General features: G+C 49.9%; 1 protein-coding gene across 4 annotated transcripts in view; it reads right to left on the minus strand.

Moving 5' to 3' along the window:
* Positions 1-2: 2 nt before the first annotated feature.
* The window catches only part of slc38a10 (solute carrier family 38 member 10), a 21,110-nt gene continuing 215 nt past the window's right edge, over positions 3-20,897 (minus strand). Inside the window, exons 2-19 of one of the 4 annotated variants that reach the window (XM_060036885.1) lie at positions 20,499-20,739; positions 20,055-20,172; positions 19,746-19,791; positions 19,516-19,609; positions 18,174-18,317; positions 16,345-16,469; positions 11,093-11,195; positions 10,739-10,921; positions 10,252-10,363; positions 8,677-8,783; positions 8,406-8,559; positions 6,309-6,476; positions 4,951-5,454; positions 4,134-4,220; positions 3,232-3,252; positions 2,595-2,735; positions 2,272-2,426; positions 3-2,241 (exon numbers count right to left, since the gene is read on the minus strand). In XM_060036885.1, the coding sequence (XP_059892868.1) occupies positions 1,228-2,241; positions 2,272-2,426; positions 2,595-2,735; positions 3,232-3,252; positions 4,134-4,220; positions 4,951-5,454; positions 6,309-6,476; positions 8,406-8,559; positions 8,677-8,783; positions 10,252-10,363; positions 10,739-10,921; positions 11,093-11,195; positions 16,345-16,469; positions 18,174-18,317; positions 19,516-19,609; positions 19,746-19,791; positions 20,055-20,172; positions 20,499-20,588 (3,366 nt within the window). In that variant the 5' untranslated portion in view covers positions 20,589-20,739 and the 3' untranslated portion in view covers positions 3-1,227. Of the gene's footprint in view, positions 2,427-2,594; positions 2,736-3,231; positions 3,253-4,133; positions 4,221-4,950; positions 5,455-6,308; positions 6,477-8,405; positions 8,560-8,676; positions 8,784-10,251; positions 10,364-10,738; positions 10,922-11,092; positions 11,196-15,292; positions 15,418-16,344; positions 16,470-18,173; positions 18,318-19,515; positions 19,610-19,745; positions 19,792-20,054; positions 20,173-20,498; positions 20,740-20,897 lie in introns of all 4 variants that reach the window. The other 3 variants (XM_060036881.1, XM_060036882.1, XM_060036884.1) reach the window with 3 other exon arrangements.

Genomic DNA, 20,897 nt, shown 5'->3' on the forward strand with positions numbered 1-20,897 from the left:
TCAAATTTGCCTTGAATTTTATTCCCAGCGAATACAAAATGTTGAAAAATAGGTCATCAGAAACATGTTAATTGAAACAGCATTAGGGCAAAGCAGTTCCCTCCAGAAAAATATTAAATATTACCTTTAACTGTATTAGCAACAGTCCTGTAAAGGGATGGAGACAGTTGCCACTTCACAGAATTAACTATAAGGCACTGAAGTAAACGTTTGAGAAATGTTATCGTTTGTAAACTTCCAACAATTAGGTTTACAAGAAAAAGTGATGCAATAGTCCGAGGCATGGTCGTTTTTGTTTATCCGCTCAAAATCCTAAACGTTAATACACTTCAACATAGACATTACCGAACACAAAGTACAGCCTGTGTAGGAATCATAAATAGATTTCTAATGAACAAATGCTCAGTTCTACACATTTGAGAATTGCAATATATACATTTCAAACAGGGTCATAAACACAAAAGATCTGATTTGGCAAACACAAAAGCCTTCACAAAAAGCACAAACAATAAGTGAATCATTGGATAGTTATGCTCTTAAAAACCCTCTGAGGGATTTACTTTGCATAGATGTACAGTTTATCCTACACAAAATGTTGACTCAAGTACAAAATAAGTTATTATATACATAAAAATAGGAATTTTATAAAGACTTTGGAACTAGGACTAGCACGATATACATTATCAAAGCAAAGAATGTGGAATGAATATAATTTCTCTTTACAGTATATTGTGTAATCTTTCTCAATTCCAAATTAATAAGCTCTTAGGCATCTTTGGTAGCCATAAAGACTATAAATGTATCACAATGACAGCCTGTTCTGTTCTGGTCTGTGTGTGTGTGTGTTTCATCAACTTTGTACCCTGAACATGGAAGGGACTGTAGGTGCTTTTCGGCAGTCACTTTAAACTTCCACCCATATCTTTGTTATATACATTTACCTATGTACTTGGGAGGGTTGTCGAACGTATAGGGCAAGGGCTATGGTGCTTGGTTCCTCTCCGTCTGAGAATCTGTACAGCTCCCCGCTGGTCTAGGAGTCTCTTTTAGAAGGCTTGAACAACCACCTCCACAGAGACAACGCTTAGGGGTTGGGTGGGGGGGGGGGGGGGAAATCAGAACCAACCCATCATCTTTTGAGTCTCTGAAGGCAGTGACGAGTCACCGAGGAATGTGTTCAGCATGTGGTTCCCAACGCTGACACCGGCCCACGGCACTCTGTGCCTTTCATATTTCTTTCTCGGCCTCGGCGGCCTGTTTGATCCCCCTGCTGTGCACCAGGGCCCCGCCCAGTAGCTGTCCCTCCAGGGCGGCGTGCAGGTCCGCCCCCCCTAGCTCCAGCAGAGGCTCCAGCCCGGGCCCCAGGGAGTCCACATCCCGACGTCTCCTCCTCAGGTCTGTGTCTTTCTCCTGGGAGTGAGGGGCGGCGGCGGCGGCGACGGCCCGGTCTTCCCTCTCCTCCAGCCTCACTTTGAGGTCTCGCCCTCCCTTCTTGACGGGCTCGTCGATCTCGTTGTCCTCGAGCTCCTGCGCCGCCTTCGCCCGCTCCAGCTGGGCCTGCCTCGCCTGCTGCTGCTTCTCCTCTTCCTCTTCCAGCGCACGTGCGTTTATTTCACTGTCCATCTTCTGCAGCTCCTGCTGCAGGCTCTCCTCCTCCCTCCGCGCCTGCTCTATCTGATCCTGCTCCATCCTCATCTTCTCCCGTCTCTCCTTCTGCTCTCTCTCGGCCGTCTCTCTGGCGGCCTTCTCCTTGGCCAGCTTCTCCTTCTCCTGCTCGACCCTCTCGAGCTCCTCTTTGGCCAGCCGCTCCCTCTTCTCCCTCTCCAAGCGCTCCTTCTCCACCCGTGCCTGCACCTCCTTCTCGATCCTCTCCTTCTCCACCTCCAGCGTCTCCCCGCTGTCCTTCTCCAACTCTTTCCCAATCTGCCCCTCCTCCTCGGGCAGGGCGACCCTGTCGTTCTTGGCCGCGGGCCCGGCGTCCCCTCGCCTCCTCTGTCCCAGCGGCACGCCCCTGGCCCCCAGCTCCCGCTCCTCGTTGCCGGCTGGTGCTACTACTGCCGCCGCCGCCGCCGCCGCCGCCGCTACCCCCGGCCCCTTGGCGACGATGGCCTCCCCCCCGGCCTTGTGGACCCCAGGAACCACGGCGGCGTTAGCGGCTGGCTGGAGCTTGGCGTTCTTATCCCCAGCCTGTGCTTGGTTCTGGGGAACAGCGTGAAGCTCAGACCCTGCCGCTCCCGCTGCCTGTGGTGCTCCATCAGCCGCTCCCGCTGCCTGTGGTGCTCCATCAGCAGCTCCCGCTCCAGCTCCCCCCGGCTGCTGGAGGTCCGCAGCCAGAGCCGAGTCCTTTGGCTTGGCTGCTGCCGCCTCCATGTCCCCTTGGGCGTTTGCCTGGACGCTTTTGTCAGCTTCTCCATCGGCTGCAACGCCTTTTACAAGAAGAAGAACGACGCTTGATATAATACAACGCACGAGCGTCCCTGCACTCTTTCTCTCGGCTTCATGTCATTTATTTGACATTGTATACGTGTCTGTGTGTGTCTGTGTCTGTGTGTCTGTCTGTGTCTGTGTCTGTGTGTGTGTGTGTGTGTGCTCACCTGCAGGCAGAATCTGATGGATCTCCTTGTGTTGTTCCTCTATGACGGCCAGCAGCTTGGCCTGCTGGTCAAGCAGGCGTTTCTGTGTCTCCTGCTGCTCCTTGATGACCTGCAGCAGCACAGCGTGGTCGTTCTGGCCCTCTGCATGGGGGACGCGGTCAGAGAGAGCAATGCACATTAAATCAGCAATGAACCTGACCTGTTAGAAATGTTACATAGACGTGATGAAAGGGCTGGTGGAACCCCAGAAAGCCATTTTGATCCCATATGAAGGCAGCAAGGCCAGCTTCCAAGTTTAATTAATGAGGTTAAATTAATTGCATTGAAATAGTTAATTAACCATTCATTAAAATTTGTTTTTCATCTTTGATTCAAGCCCACACAAGGACACAAACCCAAATTAGAGTTATGATACATAACACCCGTCATGTCAGACCCGGACAAACAAGAGGCGTTTATTGACACAAACTACACCGGACTAGGTTAGCACGGATGACTAGTGGTGTGAAAGTCCACTTTCTAGATCATGTACGCTTGATGCTTATACTTGCGGAGGGAACCTAAATGGTACACGGAAGACAGACAGACAAATGGACAAGGTTTAGGCAAAGCGGCAGGGAAAGGTCAAAGTTCATACCTGCAACCAGCTTTTTTATCACTGTGAGGAAGCCCAGCAGAGAGAAAGACAGAGAAAGGGAGCAATGGTGGAAGAAAAAAGATTCATAAATACAAAAAGAGGAGAGTAAAACTCAAGGACATTTACAAAGCATCTGTTCCTGGCCTGAGAACCAGACCAATTTGTGAGTTAGGTCAATCACAACGGTTTATCTAATAGGAGGCGGGACTAATACGATGACTGTATAAAGTACCGCCATATTGGAGCTCCGTTAAGGGCATTTTCATTAAACAACCAAGATGGTCGCTGCTGTGTCACACTGTTAATTGCTCTGATTGGTTGGCGTTCTATCCAATTGCGTCTGGAGGCATTTTTCGCCACCAGGAAATCGAAAACGTTCCTGACTAAAATGGAATTGCAAATTGGTCTAGCGTGGCCAGGATAATCTGTTCCCAATACTTATTCGTCTTTAAAATGGAAAAGAGTTGATGGATTCAGCCAGAGCAGTAGAGAATGCAGTTTGTGATAAAACAAAAAGAGGTGAGTAAAGAGCGATACAGAGATCAATCACAAAGTAATAGCATCAGGAAACCTTATTAACCCTTATAAAAAGCTGCATGAAAGACGGTTTCAATTCAACACTGGATGTGGCATTTAAGAAACTTTTACTGATGAGTGAATGAACGATGAATCAAGATCTGATGTGAAGCGTGTGCTCCATCCAAAGACATGTACTACTTATACTAGTATGATAATACTACACTACTAAAAGTAGAGCACTAGCTGGTAGAACATTTCCAGAGAGGGGGTGATTCTAGAAATACTCAAGGAGGTTGTACGTTGCTATTCCGGTCCATTGCAGCACATCTCCAGATGCGCCGTTACGAACCAACCCCACCCACCAACACATGTCCCTCTCTTACCCTCCATCTTGTCCTCTCCCCCGTTGCCGTCGGCAGCTGGAGGGGCGTTGACGGCGGGCGGGTGCTCCGCTCCGTCCGCGGGTGGAGCTGAGGGAACAGATGAAAACACCAAGGCGGGTCAAACCTCCAAGAGTACGAATAATACTGGGTCTGGGTCTCACTGCGTTGGCTCACTCCCAATATGGCATCGGTCCGCTGCAGAGGGGTTACGTCCGAGATAAGGATTCAAATACATTTCCCGTGCACCTGCGCGCACGGCTTGTGATATAAGCCCCCCTCTTTTAATATAAAACCCTTTCCATGACGCAAACCTCTTTTTTTTTTTCCGGCAAGACGTCCGCAGATTGTTTACAGATAAGCCTACCTTCGGTCAGACCCTCGGTTTGTTCCTGCCCATCTTAAAGCCGCTGGAGTGTGAGTTAGCTCCTTCGTTGAGTGTGCCACACTCCTGGGCGGTTTATTTGTCCACGTCGTTTTGAATCCGGTGTCATTGTGTTCGTTAGAACTGACGTTAGTGAACCCCTTGCACGTGTCTTAAGACAGGCCTGTTCATTGCATGGGGTTTTGCGATAAGAGGTATTTCCACAACACAAAAATTTGATTTCCAATACCGAAATCATCCCCCAGATATATCTAAAGTAAACCCAAATGTCCATCTAAAAGTGAATGCGTAAAACACCTTCTTTTCCATTTTCCCCAATCTGCTCAGTTAAAATTGACAGATTGGTCATTCATGTGTGCCCCATAATCAATCACCTACGGCAGCACTAAGTATTGGTAGAAACAGAAAAATAAGTAGCATTAGTGTTTCACTCACGTTTCACGATGGCGTCAGGAGCTTTTCCCGCCTCGACCGACGCCTTCTCCGGGGCCTTCTCCGCCAGGGCGTCCTTCCCGGGAGCCGGGTCGTCCCTTTCCTCCAGCGACGGAAGCTCCGCCCCCTTCCCAGCTTCCTTCCCCGCGTCCAGCACCTCATTGGACGGGACCTCAGCCCCGCCCATGTCCTTCACCTCCTTCTTCACGACCACGACAGCAGGGTTCTGCTGCTCCTCAGTCAGCTTCTCCGCTCCCCCACCTTGCCCCTTATCCCCCGTGTCCGCCATCACCGCAGCCTGGCCTGGCGCCCCCTCCTTCTGAGGCTCCGCCCCTCCTTCCTGTCCTCCTCCTTCTCCTCCTCCTCCTCCTCCGTCAGCAGGAGGAGCGACCGGCAGCTTTTGGTTCTCCTCCATCTCGGCTTTGTTCTTCCTGTTGTCCACCTGCACCTCGTCGTGGGGGATGGGCGGCTCGTGGCGGTGGGCGTCGCCCTCTGGCACAGCCACACCTGAGGGGGCGGGGCAGGGGAGGGGTAAAAGATACTGGGTTCCACCCACACGCTTATAGTCTACCTGTAGGCATCCTCGGGCGAGATGCCTCAGCCTCCATACCTGCTCCAGAATTAAATCTCCATTGTACTCCAAGTTGGTTTGGATAAAAGAGCCTCCTATCTAGTTAAGACAATAGAACTACATTCTCATAGTTGCCGCTACTATGCATTTTAAACATAATGGGCGCAGAGAGTGACACATACACAAACAGGAAGTGACATCACACCACTGCAAGACTGGAACCCGCAACCCTCGGCATTTCTGAGGATTCTCTGCGGTCACCTGCGCTGAGTTGTGCGGCTGCTAATAAGGTCTTAACTTCCAATCTCACGGGTCATTTAAAGAGCCATGAAGAGCATTTAATTGAACCTAACCATGTGTGCCGAGAGGGCCCACAGGGAGCCACAGAGAGAGAGGATGTTAACGGCTCTGGGGGGAAAATCGAGCTGAAAACTTTAATTCTATTAAATTCCTTTAATATTCGAGCCGAGGCGTCGACTTTTGTCCAAGTGCAAGGATATCGTGTACAGTTCAAAGTTAACCATACAACAACTTGTAGTTTACCAAATAAAAAGAAGTCATGAAGGTCGAAACCGTAGTGTAGGATCCATTACTTTAATCATAAACCGTGCACGCTTTGCCTAAATAAAAAAAATTGAATAAAAGAAGCCATTCAAAGATAAATAGAAACAAAATCAAAATGAACCACTTAAAAATAACCGAATAACTCTTAACACTAAAAAAAGGTCCCTTTCTGGAAGCTCGAGCACCAGGGACATTATCATTGGCAGGGGTCCCGGGGGAGACGTACCCGCTTCGGGCCGGTCCAGCTGCACCTCCTCCTCCTTCCTCTTCCTCTCGGGCAGCTCCACGGGCCCTTTGATCTGGGGCGGGTCGGCCCCCTCCCGCTGCACCCCTTCGACCAGGTCCCTCACCGCGGCCTGGGACTCGGCGGGGTTCTGCACCAGGGCGCCCTCTCCTGAAAGAGAGCCCGACACCGGCGCTTATAGTCCCCTTCTGTGGTCGCTAACCCTTACCCTCATCATCTACAGAGGGAGGATTATTCTACTAAGAACATCTTCACTAATCATGTGGTGTTAAGAGAATTGGAAAGGGTGAGTTTGGTTAAAGTTTCTATCTTTGAATCGTGCAACACAAAATGTGCTGCACATCGCCCTTGGGCATTATTGGGACCTAATTTGTTGCATTGTGCCTCGAGTACTTTGAGTCTCCACCAGGTGGCAGCACACCCTTTACACTAAACGTGTGACATGAAATAAACGGCAACTCAATTAAACGACACCAACAGAAGTGATAAGGGGAAACGACCGGAGACAAAAAATAGAGAGAAAGATGCAGAGAGAGAGATGCAGAGAGAGAGAGATGCAGAGAAAGGGCTGGGAAAAGGGTATGTGTGTCAGTCAGGGGGAGTGTATGGTGGCTGTTGTGCCACCACAACAACAGGATGCAGGTGTTGAGGTTTGTCACATGTCAGCCACAATGGAAAGATGGAGGGAATAGAAGAGCAAACGGAAACAGAGGACAGAACGGAAGTAAAGAACAAAAGGTGGGAGGGGGGGGTAAAGTGAAGGTAGAAAATATGTTTTAACAAGGATTTAACGTTGAAAATAGAAGATTTGGTGGGGTGAATTAATTACTGGGACACACACACACACACACACACACACACACACACACACACACACACACACACACACACACACACACACACACACACACACACACACCAAAGCCCCGAACCCCCACAGACCCTCTGAGTCCCTTCCCGTCCGTCCTTCAGTTTGAGGAGATGGAGCTGGCATTTCATAGAGGTGGGAGGATATGAGGAGGGGGGGAGGGGCACATATGAAGGCTCCAAATGAATGGGGATCAGTTGGAGACAATAGTGTGTGTGTGTTTGTGTGCTTGTGTGTATTTGTGCGTGTGCATTTGTGTTTGTGTATGCTTGCCTGTGTATATGCTTGTGTCTATACATGTGCATGAGTGTATTATGTGTGATTGCGCGTGTGTGCGAATGTTTCAATGAGTGTGCGTGCGTGTGTGTGTATGTGTTCATGTGTGTATGCATGTGTGCGTGCGTGTGTATATGTGCCTGTGTGTGTCTATGCATGCGTGTGTTCACGCGTGTATGTATGCAGGTGTATATGTGGTTGCGTTTATTTGCGTTTGTATACGTTTGGTACGCATGTGTGTGTGTATGCGCAATGTATGCGTGTGTATTCGCATGTGCGTGTAAGCGCAGTGCGCGTCCCAGCTTATGAGGCGGGAGGAGGAGATGAGATGAAGGCGCTGGTGTCTGAAGGGCATCACTCCCGCTCCATCACCGTCAGCCACCGCCGCCGCCGCGCGCCCAGATACCATCGAGGGGTTATCTGCCGGCGGCCCGTCTGTCTCTCCGCCTCACACGACTGCCTGCCTGTCTGTCCGTCCGTCTTTCCTCTCAATAAAATGCAGACACCCTTTGTCTGCATTTTTTCCCCTTCCCTTTTGTTTTACTCTCCTTGCCCCCCCCCCCGGCCCCCCCGGCCCCCCCGGCCCCCCCGTGCTCCTTATCTCTGGAGCCTGTTAAAGTGTAGCCGCTCCTTCCTCAGGAGATACGAGCGGCAGTAAAGACGTCCGACTCCTCGTCACGACGATGACTTTGCCGCGAAGTCTTTCTGACCGGCAGCCTTCCCGCTACCGGCGGCCGGGGTGGACACACACCCCCGGCGCGCGCACGCACCCACGCACACACACACACACACACACACACCCGACACACCCCTTTGCCCATGGTTTTGGGGTTAAATGTTTCCACGGCTCGTTGGGTGAGCACCTTCGTCTTTCGTCTACATAGCACATGACAGACGCACACGCACACACACACACACACACACACACACACTACCGTTGAGCTTGGGCAGGACTGGGAGCAGCACCCGGTTCTTGTCTGCAGCCGGAGGGGGCGGGGGTTGGACCCTGGGGGTGACGCTACTGCTGGAGATGGACAAGGTGGTGAAGGTGCTGATGATGAGGATGCCCAGACCCACCCACAACACCAGCTGTAGGGTTAGGAGAAGAGGGACAGAGAGAGACCTTAAAACGGTATCCAAGCCTCTTCTTCCTTCAGTTCTACAAACGGCCCCGCTCGGAGCAGGTGTGGGGGGTCAGTGCATCACCTGAGCGATGAGGCTGTTCTTCTGGATCTTCCTGTAAATGAGGGCGGGGCAAATGAAGCAGATCATGCTGCCCATGGTGGCGCCCGTCAAGCCCAGGATGGTCTCCACTGAGAGAGAGATCAGGACAGACGGAGAGACGGAGAGACAGAGGGAGAGACAGGGTGAGGCATGAGACAGAAAGGGGTCAAAAGAAGGGAAATAAAAAGGATTGTTAAATGTTTTACACCACATCAAGGCTAACGTGATCTCCAGTCAATACTACTGTACCGCATACCACACACACACACACACACACACACACTTTTTTTAATCAAAGCAACAACGCTAAACAATGACAACACCAAGCTCAGCCCTCACATGACATCCGCTGCATTGTCTGTGACTCTGTACATACGAGCCACCGGCTCAGTGCTCCTGAACCACAATCCCTGATCCAGGTCCCTCTCTCACACACACACCCCCCTTTTGAATCCGGCGTGCGCGTGCGCTCGCGTGTCAGGCTGGGCAGAGCGCCTGGGTCCCTGCTGTACTTCATCCTGAGGGACCGAGACCATATTGTCCCCCTCAGATTTAGTGCGTGCGTTCCCGAGGGCCCCAGCACGGCCTCTCCTCTCTCTCTATTAGTCTGATTAGACGCCCAAAGAGTGCGCACGCCGTCAGACGCCCGGGTAACACACACCCTCCCGCTGTCTTGTCACCGTGTGTGTGTGTGTGTGTGTGTGTGTGTGTGTGTTAGTGTGTGCGTTGTGGTGTGAGTCTGTGCTTGTGCACAAGTGTGTTTATTCAATCAAAATGCAAACAAACAGCCTTGCTATAAGAATGAATGAATAAAACATCAACTCTAACCTAATCTGTCATGCAGGAGACAGATGGAGAGAGAGGTAGAGTGTAAGCCACAATGAGAGAGCGAGCAAGAGAGGGAGGGAGGGAGAGATATGGAACAGAGCTGGAAGAGATATAAGCTGAAGGAAAGAAGAATGGGAGTGAGGAGAGAAAGAGTGGAGGGGGAGAGAATAAGTGCGTAAATAGAATGGCCGTGTGTGTGTGTGTGTGTGTGTGTGTGTGTGTGTGTGTGTGTGTGTGTGTGTGTGTGTGTGTGTGTGTGTGTGTGTGTGTGTGTGTGTGTGTGTGTGTGTGTGTGTGTGTGAATAATAGCCCTATCTTCCCGTCCGCTCGTCTAAAAGGGGATAAAAGTTGGGGGCGTGATTTAAGGACTGTGTTAGACTGTGACAGTCACTGAGTCATAAAGTCATATTCACACACCTCGTAAACTCCACTGTACTGCCGACATAAAAGAACACATGCAACCCTAAGACCCTCCAGAATACACACACACAAGCGTGCGCACACAGACACACACAGGATTGGAACAGAGTTTAATATCTAAATGCACACATCAAACCACTGGACATCAATAGGTACCATGACTTCATCGACACACACCTGACCTCTGTCCCCATCACACACACACACACACACACACACACACACACACACACACACACACACACACACACACACACACACACACACACACACACACACACACACACACACAGAGACACACACACTCACCATTGGGGATGAGGATGCCCCCCATCATGGTCCCGAACACGATGGCCAGGGTGATGGCCTTGAAGCGCAGAGGGGGCATGTACCCCCCCGAGGCGAACGTCCCGTCCTTCTGCTGAGGGTGGGAACCACGGAGAGAGAGAGAGAGACAGGGGGACACAGGGAGAGGGGGAGGGACATTTACTCTTCAGTCGTTGAGCCCACGCGGTCGTTTGAAGCGATTTGAGTGATGTCTTTCAATTGCATCGACATGTGGATTTGGGGGGGGGGGGCCGGGTCAGCCATTGGGGTTCGAACCCGGATTCTTTTGGTGGGGCGTCTCAAGAATACCCCCTCCTACACCAGATGGTGAGCTCTGGTTGGCTGGTCCTCCGTTAGCATAATGAGGGGCATGGCGCGCACGTGTGTGTGTGTGTGTGTGTGTGTGTGTGTGTGTGTGTGTGTGTGTGAGTGTGAGTGTGTGTGTGACGTGTGTGTGTGCTCGGCGGACCTGCTGCTCAAACAGCATGGTGTTGATGGCCTGGCGGCAGGGTAGGATCATCATGGGGAAGCCCACCGCCACGGACATCATGAAGCCCACGCGGATCATCCCCGTCACCGGGTTGGACGGGAAGTTCATCAGCACGTTGCCCGCGATGTTCTCCGTGAAGCTCACGTAGCCGAAGAAGCCCACCTGTAGTGTGTAGTGTGTGTGTAAAGTGTGTAGTGTGTGCGTGTGTATAGTGTGCGTGTGAAGAAAGAGCAGAATATCCTATGAGGCGAGCGCTGACACCGATCGATGCTGATATCGTAGTTTGAATCTCTTAGCAGCCTTCGCCGCCACCGCGTTTTCCCCTTCACTCACGGTGATGTAGAAGGTGGTGACCACCTTCAGGGACGACGTGAAGATGGTGCTCATGCGCGAGACCGACGGCTCGTCCAGGCTGTCGTAGGTGGGCAGCACCTGCCTGAGAGGGGTGGAAGAGAGGCCACCCGGTGGGCTTACGGGGCACTGCATCGGCAAAGTGAGCGCTCCCTCGGTGGTGAGGCGACCACAGTGAACGCCCGTGTTGGTTTGAACAGAGGCTCTGTTTAGAGCCACACTAGTTTTGCATGTCTGGGTGATCATTTGAATGGGCCGTCGGTGCTGAATTGATACCATTGTCAACATGTCCATCTATTGCAATGTTTGAGCTGTTTAAGAGCTGCAGGCAAAAAGTTCTTAGGATTGCATTTGGACCGGTAGGAATGGCGAGTAGTGGTTTTGGAAACTGCTAAGAGAAGCTGGGTGTTTCTAAATGCATTGTTTCAGACGCAGAATCGCCACTTTGAAGTGACCGGCCATCGATCGGTGGTCCGGCCTAAACACGTGGGGAAACATTGGACTTCCTCCAGCCATAAGCTGAATGAGGTCATATATCTATGACTGGCGTGATAAAATATAGCTTTGTGGTGGTTGGCAGGGGCGCGACTGTGTTATTAACACAGGCTATATAAAACTGAAGATAACACTTTCTAGGAATTAGAATGTGTCAATAGCTTGGGAGTCTTTTCTGGGAGCTCGCTGTGGTCACCTCAAATTCATAATGTGGGATTAAATTATACATTTGCAGATGTTTACCATTTGATCTTTATAATTTGATGCTGGCAGCATAAAACAAAGTGTGTGTGTGTGTGTGTGTGTGTGTGTGTGTGTGTGTGTGTGTGTGTGTGTGTGTGTGTGTGTGTGTGTGTGTGTGTGTGTGTGTGTGTGTGTGTGTGTGTGTGTGTGTGGAAGAGTGAGGTTTGTCCGGCGTCATGAAGGGCTAGATGAGACAGACACGGCTGGCCGAGGTTGACATCGAGAGCATTGGTGGCTACATGCAGTCCCTGAGCACACAGGCTGTCTGTCCGTCCGACGGTGTCCCTTTAAGGACAGTCCGACCGGTGGAGAGGCAGGGGGGAGGTAGAGCGGGGGGTACAGGACATTACACAAGGACACTTACAGACCCACTATAATACAGAGTGCCTGGCCGGGGTTTTAAAGCCTTATAAACTTTCCCCCGTCCGTCCGTCCGTCCCTCCCCCGACTCTGTGTATGTGTATATACATACTCGTGAGAGCGAGTGAGCGAGAGACAGAGAGAGAGAGAGACAAGGGTGTTGAAAAGAGAGTGAATGGGTGAGTCATATGGAGAGAGATAGTGAGCGAGCAACCATCTGTAACCCTTCCTTCATCTCTCTCTCTCTCTCCCCCCCTTTCCCTCTCCCTCTCTCCCTCTGTCACACAGGCTAGTTTTATGAGCACGCAGAGTCCCCTGGTGCCATTCTGCAACGCTTGTTTAATCTGCGACCCAGTAAATCTCCCGGCCAAGGTTAAATAAAACGCCGTATTGTAAGTGGGGAGTTAAGAGATCGAACGCGCGCTCGATAGTCCTAACTCGGGTCTTAATGCGTTTCATCCGCTTTTACACTGCCTTTTAACAAAGACTGAAAACAGGGGACGAGAACAGGGTAATATGTGCATAGAATTATACCAAGGGAGCTCTATGCTGGGACAAACCTTGGCTAGCTTTTCACCGGACGCAGACGGTAGCCACTGGCGCCTCCCCCCCCCCCCCCCCCCCCCCCCACATCACTGCTGAATAATGTGATGTCTTAACCCGAGACTAAACAAGGTCCATGACCGTTGTAAAACCCCAATATGCTGAGAGCAGTTTAATCAGCCCCTGAGCAAACGGGTTGGGAGTCGGTGAGGAGCCAGCTCTCGGGCACGCGGTTTGCCTTCGGTTGGGCCTGATGCCTAGCGTAGCTCGCTATGCCTAGCCTGCCTCACCCCCGGCCTGCCAAAAATCCCTCTGCGCCCCACACACACACAGACACAGACACACACACACAGCTGTGATGCAATGTCATCATGTGGAATGATAATTACAGTACTTATATTACAATAAATTATTACAACTCTCGTTTCAACCTCGGTGCTTCAGCCCACTGTCGGCCCACCCTTGACGCCTACCTCACTCTTTTCACACCCGCGCAACCAAACACAAAATCGAGCCAAACCTACACACACACACACACACACACACACACACACACACACACACACACACACACACACACACACACACACACACACACACACACACACACACACACACACACACACACACACACACACACACACACACACTTTTTTCTGGTGCGAAAGAAGACCCAGAAGCCCTACAAAGTGAACCCAGCACCAGCCCAGCCCAGGGCAGGCCCATTAAGGCCGCAGAGGACCGGGGACGGCAGAGTGTGCAGAGAGGAAAGGGGTCATGCAGGTGGATGCAGACAGAGAGGAGGGTGCCTGGGATTGACAGGGGGGGGGGGCAGCCTGTCACCGTGACACATCCACTAGGGCCAGTGTCCCGTTAGTGATCTTCACATCGGCAAGCGGACGACTAGTTTTGCCTCCGTCGGGTCATCGAGTCATTGGTGATGATTTGGTAAAGCGTTATTCAGGAAAGGAAAAGAGAGAGATTCTGTCTCCTACGATGACGACAGTAGAACAGAGGAAGAAGCCACTGTGTGTAAGTGAGCAGGCCTGCGAAGTGAGTAGCTTAGCAGTGGACCTGTGGGGGGGGGGGGGGGGGGGGGGGGGATTAAACAGCCCATTGCTTAAAGGGGTAGTTCGGAATTTTGGACATAGGGCCTGATTCCCAAGTGAGCATTGGTATTAATTCTATATCACTGGAGACAGTTTTCAACACATTTCATTCAGTCCTTCTTGTTGCAGAGTTCGCTCGTGCTAGGCTAGCGCACGGCAACGGGCAATGCTAGCCTGCTATTAAAAACTGTCTTACCCACTCCACAGTACACCCAAGGTAAATCAATTATAACGCCAGACGATAGATTTAAATGTCTGTGTTGATAGAATAATGTTAGAAATAAAACTAACCTTGCATCGCATGAATCATCGAGGGACTACTTTCTCAGCAGAAGCGGAATTTTACAATGCGCTCGTTAGGTTTGTAACCGAATCACGACAGAAGAACGTAAACAGAGAAGCGTGGGACAGAAGCGCAATTGAACGACAAGGCAACATGATGGTTCAGTGTGCTTTTAGAAATTGTAGAAATAAACGGTACAGATGGGCACCACAAAGTTTCCACCAATTTCCAGTGAGAGATCCAGAAAGGACTCAACTGTGGCTTGTTGCTGCTGGCTTGGACATCAAAACACCGGCTCGTAAATGTACGGTTCGTTAGATACAACAAATTCCTCATAATCGTCTTCAAAAGCAGATGCATCGCTAACTCCTCCAAATGTGTGCATATCTTGTTAATTGAATATGCTTATAGAATTCCTTCGTTCACTGTACTCTGCGTTTGTAGCAATGACAGCGGCAGGTAACCTAGGTATCAGTCCGCCGCTGCCGTAGCCTACGTACAGGAATATAAACACTGCTGCTGAGACCCCGCAATTCCCTCAAAATGCAATGCAATGCAAGGTTGGTTTTTATTTCTAACATTATTCTATAAACAGACATTTAGATTTATAATCTGCCGTCATAATTGATTTACCTCGGGTCTACTGTGGAGTGGGTAAGACTGTTTTTAATAGCAGGCTAGCATTGCCCGTTGCCGTGCGCTAGCCTAGCACGAGCGAACTCTGCAACTAGAAGGACTGTATGAAATGTGTTGAAAACTGTCTCCAGTGATATAGAATACCAATGCTCACTTGGGAATCAGGCCCCATGTCCAAAATTCCGAACTACCCCTTTAACATCGCTCTTGATTGCCCTCATGCATCATCCTCACCCTCGGACCCTGCACTGTGGGAGTGTACAACTCCTCAGTCCAATCTCGCTGACACGGTATCAAACCGACGGCCATGCAAGGATTGCAACAGTTCCTGTACATTTCGGAAATGAGACTATAAATAGGACTGTTTCCTGTGTCACTCATTAAAGAGAACACCCAAAGGCCCGACACAATCTGAGGAGTGGACCCCTCCCAGGTCGTTGTTCTGTGGTAGCAGGGTGCTGGGGGGAGCCGGGCGTGGCAAGGTGGGTGGGTGGGGGGGGGGGTGCTACTTACGACTGACAGGAGAAGGCCATCGCGCAGATGGGGAGGCAGCGAAACACTCCCTCCCAACGCACCAAACTGACCTGCTCCAGCCACGAGCCACCAAGCAGCTCATGTTTGAACGAGGACACCACGATCTGGGGGAGAGGAGAGGAGGGGAGGGGAGGGGAGGGGAGGGAGGGATGGAGGGGGTTGGCAGTTATGGATCAGACCGGACCGGGACGTCGTGGGAGGAAGGAAGGAACGGGGGCGATGTGGCGGCAGAGGAGAAGGAGGAGGACGAGGACGAGGACGAGGACGAGGACGAGGACGAGGACGAGGAGAACAGGCCGGAGCTGGGGCCTTGACGACGCACGCGACGAAGGACGGGAACGAGAGAAAAACGAGGGAGAGACAGAACTGCTTTTTCTTTGGATAAAGAAGGGGAGAAAAACAAGGCATAAGGGAAGGAAACTCCATGCTGATAAAAAAACCCTGGTCGACAACAAGGATGACTGAGGTCACTCAGTGTTGACTCAAAACTAGTGGAAACTGAATTATTCGAATAATAATCTCAATTATTTGTGTCAAACACGAGTAGTGCTTTTTCCACCAGGGTTTTTGATAGCATGTGGGTGTCCCGTCTCTCTCTCCCGCCCTGGGCAGGTCCGACCCTGTGGCACTTCTGCAGAACCCCCGATAGCATCCTCCACCAGCTCCCTCAGCCTCGGGTCGAGGCGAGCCCCAGTCCACACGGCCCAAACCCAATGCCCCTCGGACACCACACACATAGCTTTAAGATTCTGCACACACACACACACACACACACACACACACACACACACACACACACACACACACACACGCGCATACAGACACTCCTCGAGCACGCACACACACACACACAGCCACACTTCTGATGAAAGACTATAATGAATTAAAAAGGAGGAAGTCCAAGTCAAACATACGAGGCAGCCGTTTGACCGTCGCCATCGGACTGTCGCACCGCCCCACACTCAACCTCCGCCCGTTGTCGGGTTCGGAGGGAGTTGAGTGGGGGGGGTGCTGGTGATGGGGTTACTTACGGGTGACAGCAGAAGGTGGTGGCAATAATGGGCAGGCACTGAATGACTCCCTTGAGCCTCCACAGGTGGACGTGCTCCACCCAGGAGCCAGAAACTAAGCCGTAGCGCAGGGACGACAGCACTATCTACGGCCCGGGGGAGCACGACAGCGGCAGCAGGGAGCCAGGGACAGGGGAGACATAGGGCAGGGGAGGAGGGACAAAAAGGGGTGGGGAGAGTAGGAAGGGCAGAATGGGAAGTGGACGGGCGTACAGGAAGAGGGGGGGAAGGGAATCAATAAAGTTGAGAGGGAAGGAACGAAAAGGGAAAAGGAGAGGAAAAGGAGAGAGGGAGAACAAATACATCAGGGAAAAGAAAAAAAGAAAAAAACAAAGACAGAAAAGGGGAGAACAAGTACAAACAAGAAGGAAAGGAAGACATCCAGCAAAAGACAAGAGAAAAGGGAGGGAGGGAAGGAGATAACGTCACGGTTAGAGGGTTAGTGGTACGGACTACATGGTGCTCCTAGAGTCCCGGCCCCCAGGTGGGGTCTCCACACCCGGGACTCCCAGGGAGGTCCACAGCACTGCAGCCAGGTTAAAGTGCTCAGACCACCACAGCATTGACTGTTCACGACCGCTTGAAACCAGCATTGCAACAACAGGAATAAAACATTGGCAGCACATTTCAAATCATCTTGAGGGCCAGGTTTCACATTGTCGCACGACAAACAAAGTTTAAACTAACGTTTGGGCGTTGGTTGTCAACTGATTAGTTGAAGTTGTGTGTCGAGTGTACACAACTGTCCTTTTGTCCTAACGTTGGGGAGTGTTTGTTTTAAAGAGTGAGCAAATTCATTAGAACGACATTGTCTGCATAAGTCAGCATGATACACGTCTCCCTGGATAATATACAACGGGACTCGTCAATACGCTATTATGACTCTGAGTCACTCTGTAGGTGAACAACGGGATGCAGGTGTTGGAGGATGCAAATCTAGCCTTACACGTCATGACTTTTCAGTGGAGTTATGTACATGATGTCCACAGGTTTCCAGTAGAGGACCATGTCGTATACACAGTGTACAGTAGCATCAGGGGACGACGGTTTAGCAGGGACATAGTAGGGCGGGCTTTATGGGTCATGATGTTCTACGTTTATCAAGCGATCAAGCGTGTCGGTACTATACTGTATCTCAGGTGTAATGCATTCGCTGTGGATACAACCCCGACAAAATAGGTCCAGTGTGATTTAAAGCGCGTTATATTCTCTATTTCTTCTCAGTGGAACAGGTGCGATGAACATGACAGCATCAAGCGTCATAAAAAACGGTTATATTTCAAATGATAATGTCCTAAATGTACAACGCAGTAAATGTCAACCAAACGAATGAAATGGGATTTTTGGCACCGAATTTCCAAAGCGTTGCTGTTAAAAAAGAACAACCTTCCTTTTCCTGAAAGCCTATGTAGGTAAGATTAGAGAGTTGTAAAGAGAGCAGTAAAGAGCAGAAGATAGATAGAGAGAAGTGCTGTGTCCATGCACCTATGATTGACAGGCAATATTGATTCCTTGAACCAATCAGGGAAGAGCTACCCTGATTGGTCAGAAACGAGCCTGGAGTGGTCTGAAACTACATTATCATACCAGAGCATTACACTCATAGCGGACGGAGGACATTTCTAACAAACTACACTCAAATTAGAGCTCTAAAAAGCTTTAGGCATTCAGCTAACTACTCAACTCTACTTCACTACTTTGCATACGCGGCACAGAACCCGCTGTGCTGCTCAAGCCGGTTGGTGCAGGAATGAGTGGAGGGTGGGTGTGGGTGGTCTGTCTGAGCTCACCGTGAACATGAAGAGGGTGTAGAACATGAGGGCCATGGCGGAGAAGGACTGTATGGAGGACATCAGGTTCCTCTGCAGGCTGAGGGGCAGCACGATGAACAGCGACACGGCGATCAGCAGCAGCACCCGGAAGCCGCCCGTCACCTGCACGCCACACAGAGAGCATTATGGGAAATATGTAAGGGGAAGACAGCAGTTGGTACTACTGTATTAATATGACTACTGATTCATTTGATTTATTTAGGCCTGGCCTTTCGGGACACTCAAATGTCGCCTTAGAGTGGAATTAAAAATATATTAAATAACACCAGTAGGATTGCAACCACCTCTCCCCTTCCAATGAAGGACTGGCCTTTGTTGGCCCTTTAATGTGCCAGTAGGTATTACAAAGAATTGTCGTTTATGATGGCATCGAGTGCCAGGTGACTTGTGATGAGGCTCCTTGATAGAGTCACAATTAGTATTTAGTTAAGTTTGTCTGTGTAGCCCTACGTAACTTTAGTTAGCCGTTAGTCCGTTCTGGGCTACTGTAGAAACAAGGTGGTGCAACATGGCGGGCTCCATGGTAAATGACCAGCTACCTATGTAGATATAAAAGGCTCATTCATTGGCAACTTAAACCCTGATTCTTATTTAGTTGGAATTATACACAAATTAAAAACCCTTTAAATCATTAAATTCCTTTTCTGTTAAGATTGTTCCGCTACATGCAACTAAAGTTTACATACTGCACCAAAATATGAAGAAGAAAAAGACAGATCATTGAAAGGACGTTGATGAGATGCTGGTTACGATTCAGTCATTTAGCACGCCTCCAAAGCAAATACAACTAATTCATGAGGAAGGGTTGGGGCATCGTGTTGAAGGATTCCTACAGGTAAACTGGAGACATAGGGGGAATCGATCCCACAATCTTTCGGCTGGGAGTCAAACACCTTATCAAATGTCCTGCCCTGGATTGTTTTGATAGAGAGTGACATTTCAGATGTAGTCGCCACATCTGAAACAGGATTTTATGTTTGCATTGAATTTGAATGTCTCCTATTTGAACAGGGATTTGAAGTCTGATAAATTCCTTCAACCCTAGGATTCATTTCTTGATTTTGCTTCATGTGAAATTAACCGTGTGTGTGTGTGTGTGTGTGTGTGTGTGTGTGTGTGTGTGTGTGTGTGTGTGTGTGTGTGTGTGTGTGTGTGTGTGTGTGTGTGTGTGTGTGTGTGTGTGTGAGCGCGCCTCTAGTATGAATGTGCGGAAATAAATGATCCAAAACACACATTGTACGTTTATAGCGAGGATTGTTCTCGTTAAACAACAGTCACAAGAGCGACGACTCTGCCAAACCTGTAAACCCAAGAGCTGCGCAAAGAAATTGGAGCCCAGGTCAGCGATGACGACATAGAAGGCAATGCAGGTTCCCAACATCAGGCCTATCATGCTGGAGAGAGACAGCGAGAGAGAAAGAGGAAATTGAGCGATTAGGCCATGAACCGCTTCTTCCTTCTTTCTCATTTGAATGTGGCTTATCCGACGGAGCGGCGATGAGGCCCAGTTGTCTGTAGAACCAGACTCACCTGGTCTCCACCACCGCCTTGAAGGGCTTCCCATAGGCGTGGAAGGCTGCAGAGAAACACACTGGGGTGATTAAATAGTCCCTACAGTGCCAGAACATGTTAAAATGTGCATCAATATATATGAAACCGTGTAGGCTCACCCACAATCTGTTATAAACACATAATAACGTTGCAATTGAGACAAAAAATAATTTCATAATCATGTAGAGAATATTGTACATCCGATATTTGGCTGGCTTGTGCAGAAGCAGTACAGGATAAACAGAGTGTATCTTGTCATGACGTATATTGATATTCTCGCCTACTCACCCAGCCCAGCGTAGGTTCGCCGCTTGGTGCTGCAGGCCGAGTTCACCAAGAACATGCAGGACTTGTGGGTCATCCAGGAACACACCACCAGGAGCAAGGTGCCCAGTACTATCCCACACTGAAGATGGGATTGAGGACGTACGTGGTATTATAACTATAATTATGAGGTTATCTGTATATTATATATTATGCACTAATGCAGGGTTGAATAAGTTGAAGATAAGAGCATCTTACTACAAAAACATCCTTTCTACTAAAACAAACACAACGGTGGGAAGAGATAAGGCTTTGACACACGGCTGTCAAAGAGGACTATCACATTTGGCACGCACCGAAAGCAGATTTGTCTATCAACAGCGCAGAGCAAAGAGATAAAGGGCGGCGTGAGGACCCTTTGCCCCCCGCAGAGAGGTGAAGTAAGGTGACAGCAGCACCTCAACTCACCTGCTTGAAGCAGAAGGGCATGGTCAACACGCTCACTCCAACGATGCTGTTGACCACGTTCATGATCAGACCCCAGTTAGATGCCGTCATGTTGAAAGATGCGTGTTCTTCTCTCGCTCCAAAGGCAAAGTGGGGTTAGCTTTGCGTTGTTTCCCGAGTGTAAAGCGACGTAGATCGGAGAAGTAGTAATCCTACCCACCAAAAAAATTCTCCCCCCTCCGCCAATCAATGACGTGGCGCTCTGGGAAAACACAAACAAATCAATTTACAATCAGGTTTGTCCTCAGATATATTTGAAATGTTATTTTATTTTTATCTCCAAAGGGATATAGGATTTCTCTGCCTTTAACCCTTCTTAATGCAAGTAATGTTATCAAATCAATTAAAAACAATCGTTAC

Source organism: Gadus macrocephalus, chromosome 18, assembly GCF_031168955.1.
Source record: "Gadus macrocephalus chromosome 18, ASM3116895v1".
In the NCBI taxonomy this organism is placed as follows: Eukaryota; Metazoa; Chordata; class Actinopteri; order Gadiformes; family Gadidae; genus Gadus; species Gadus macrocephalus.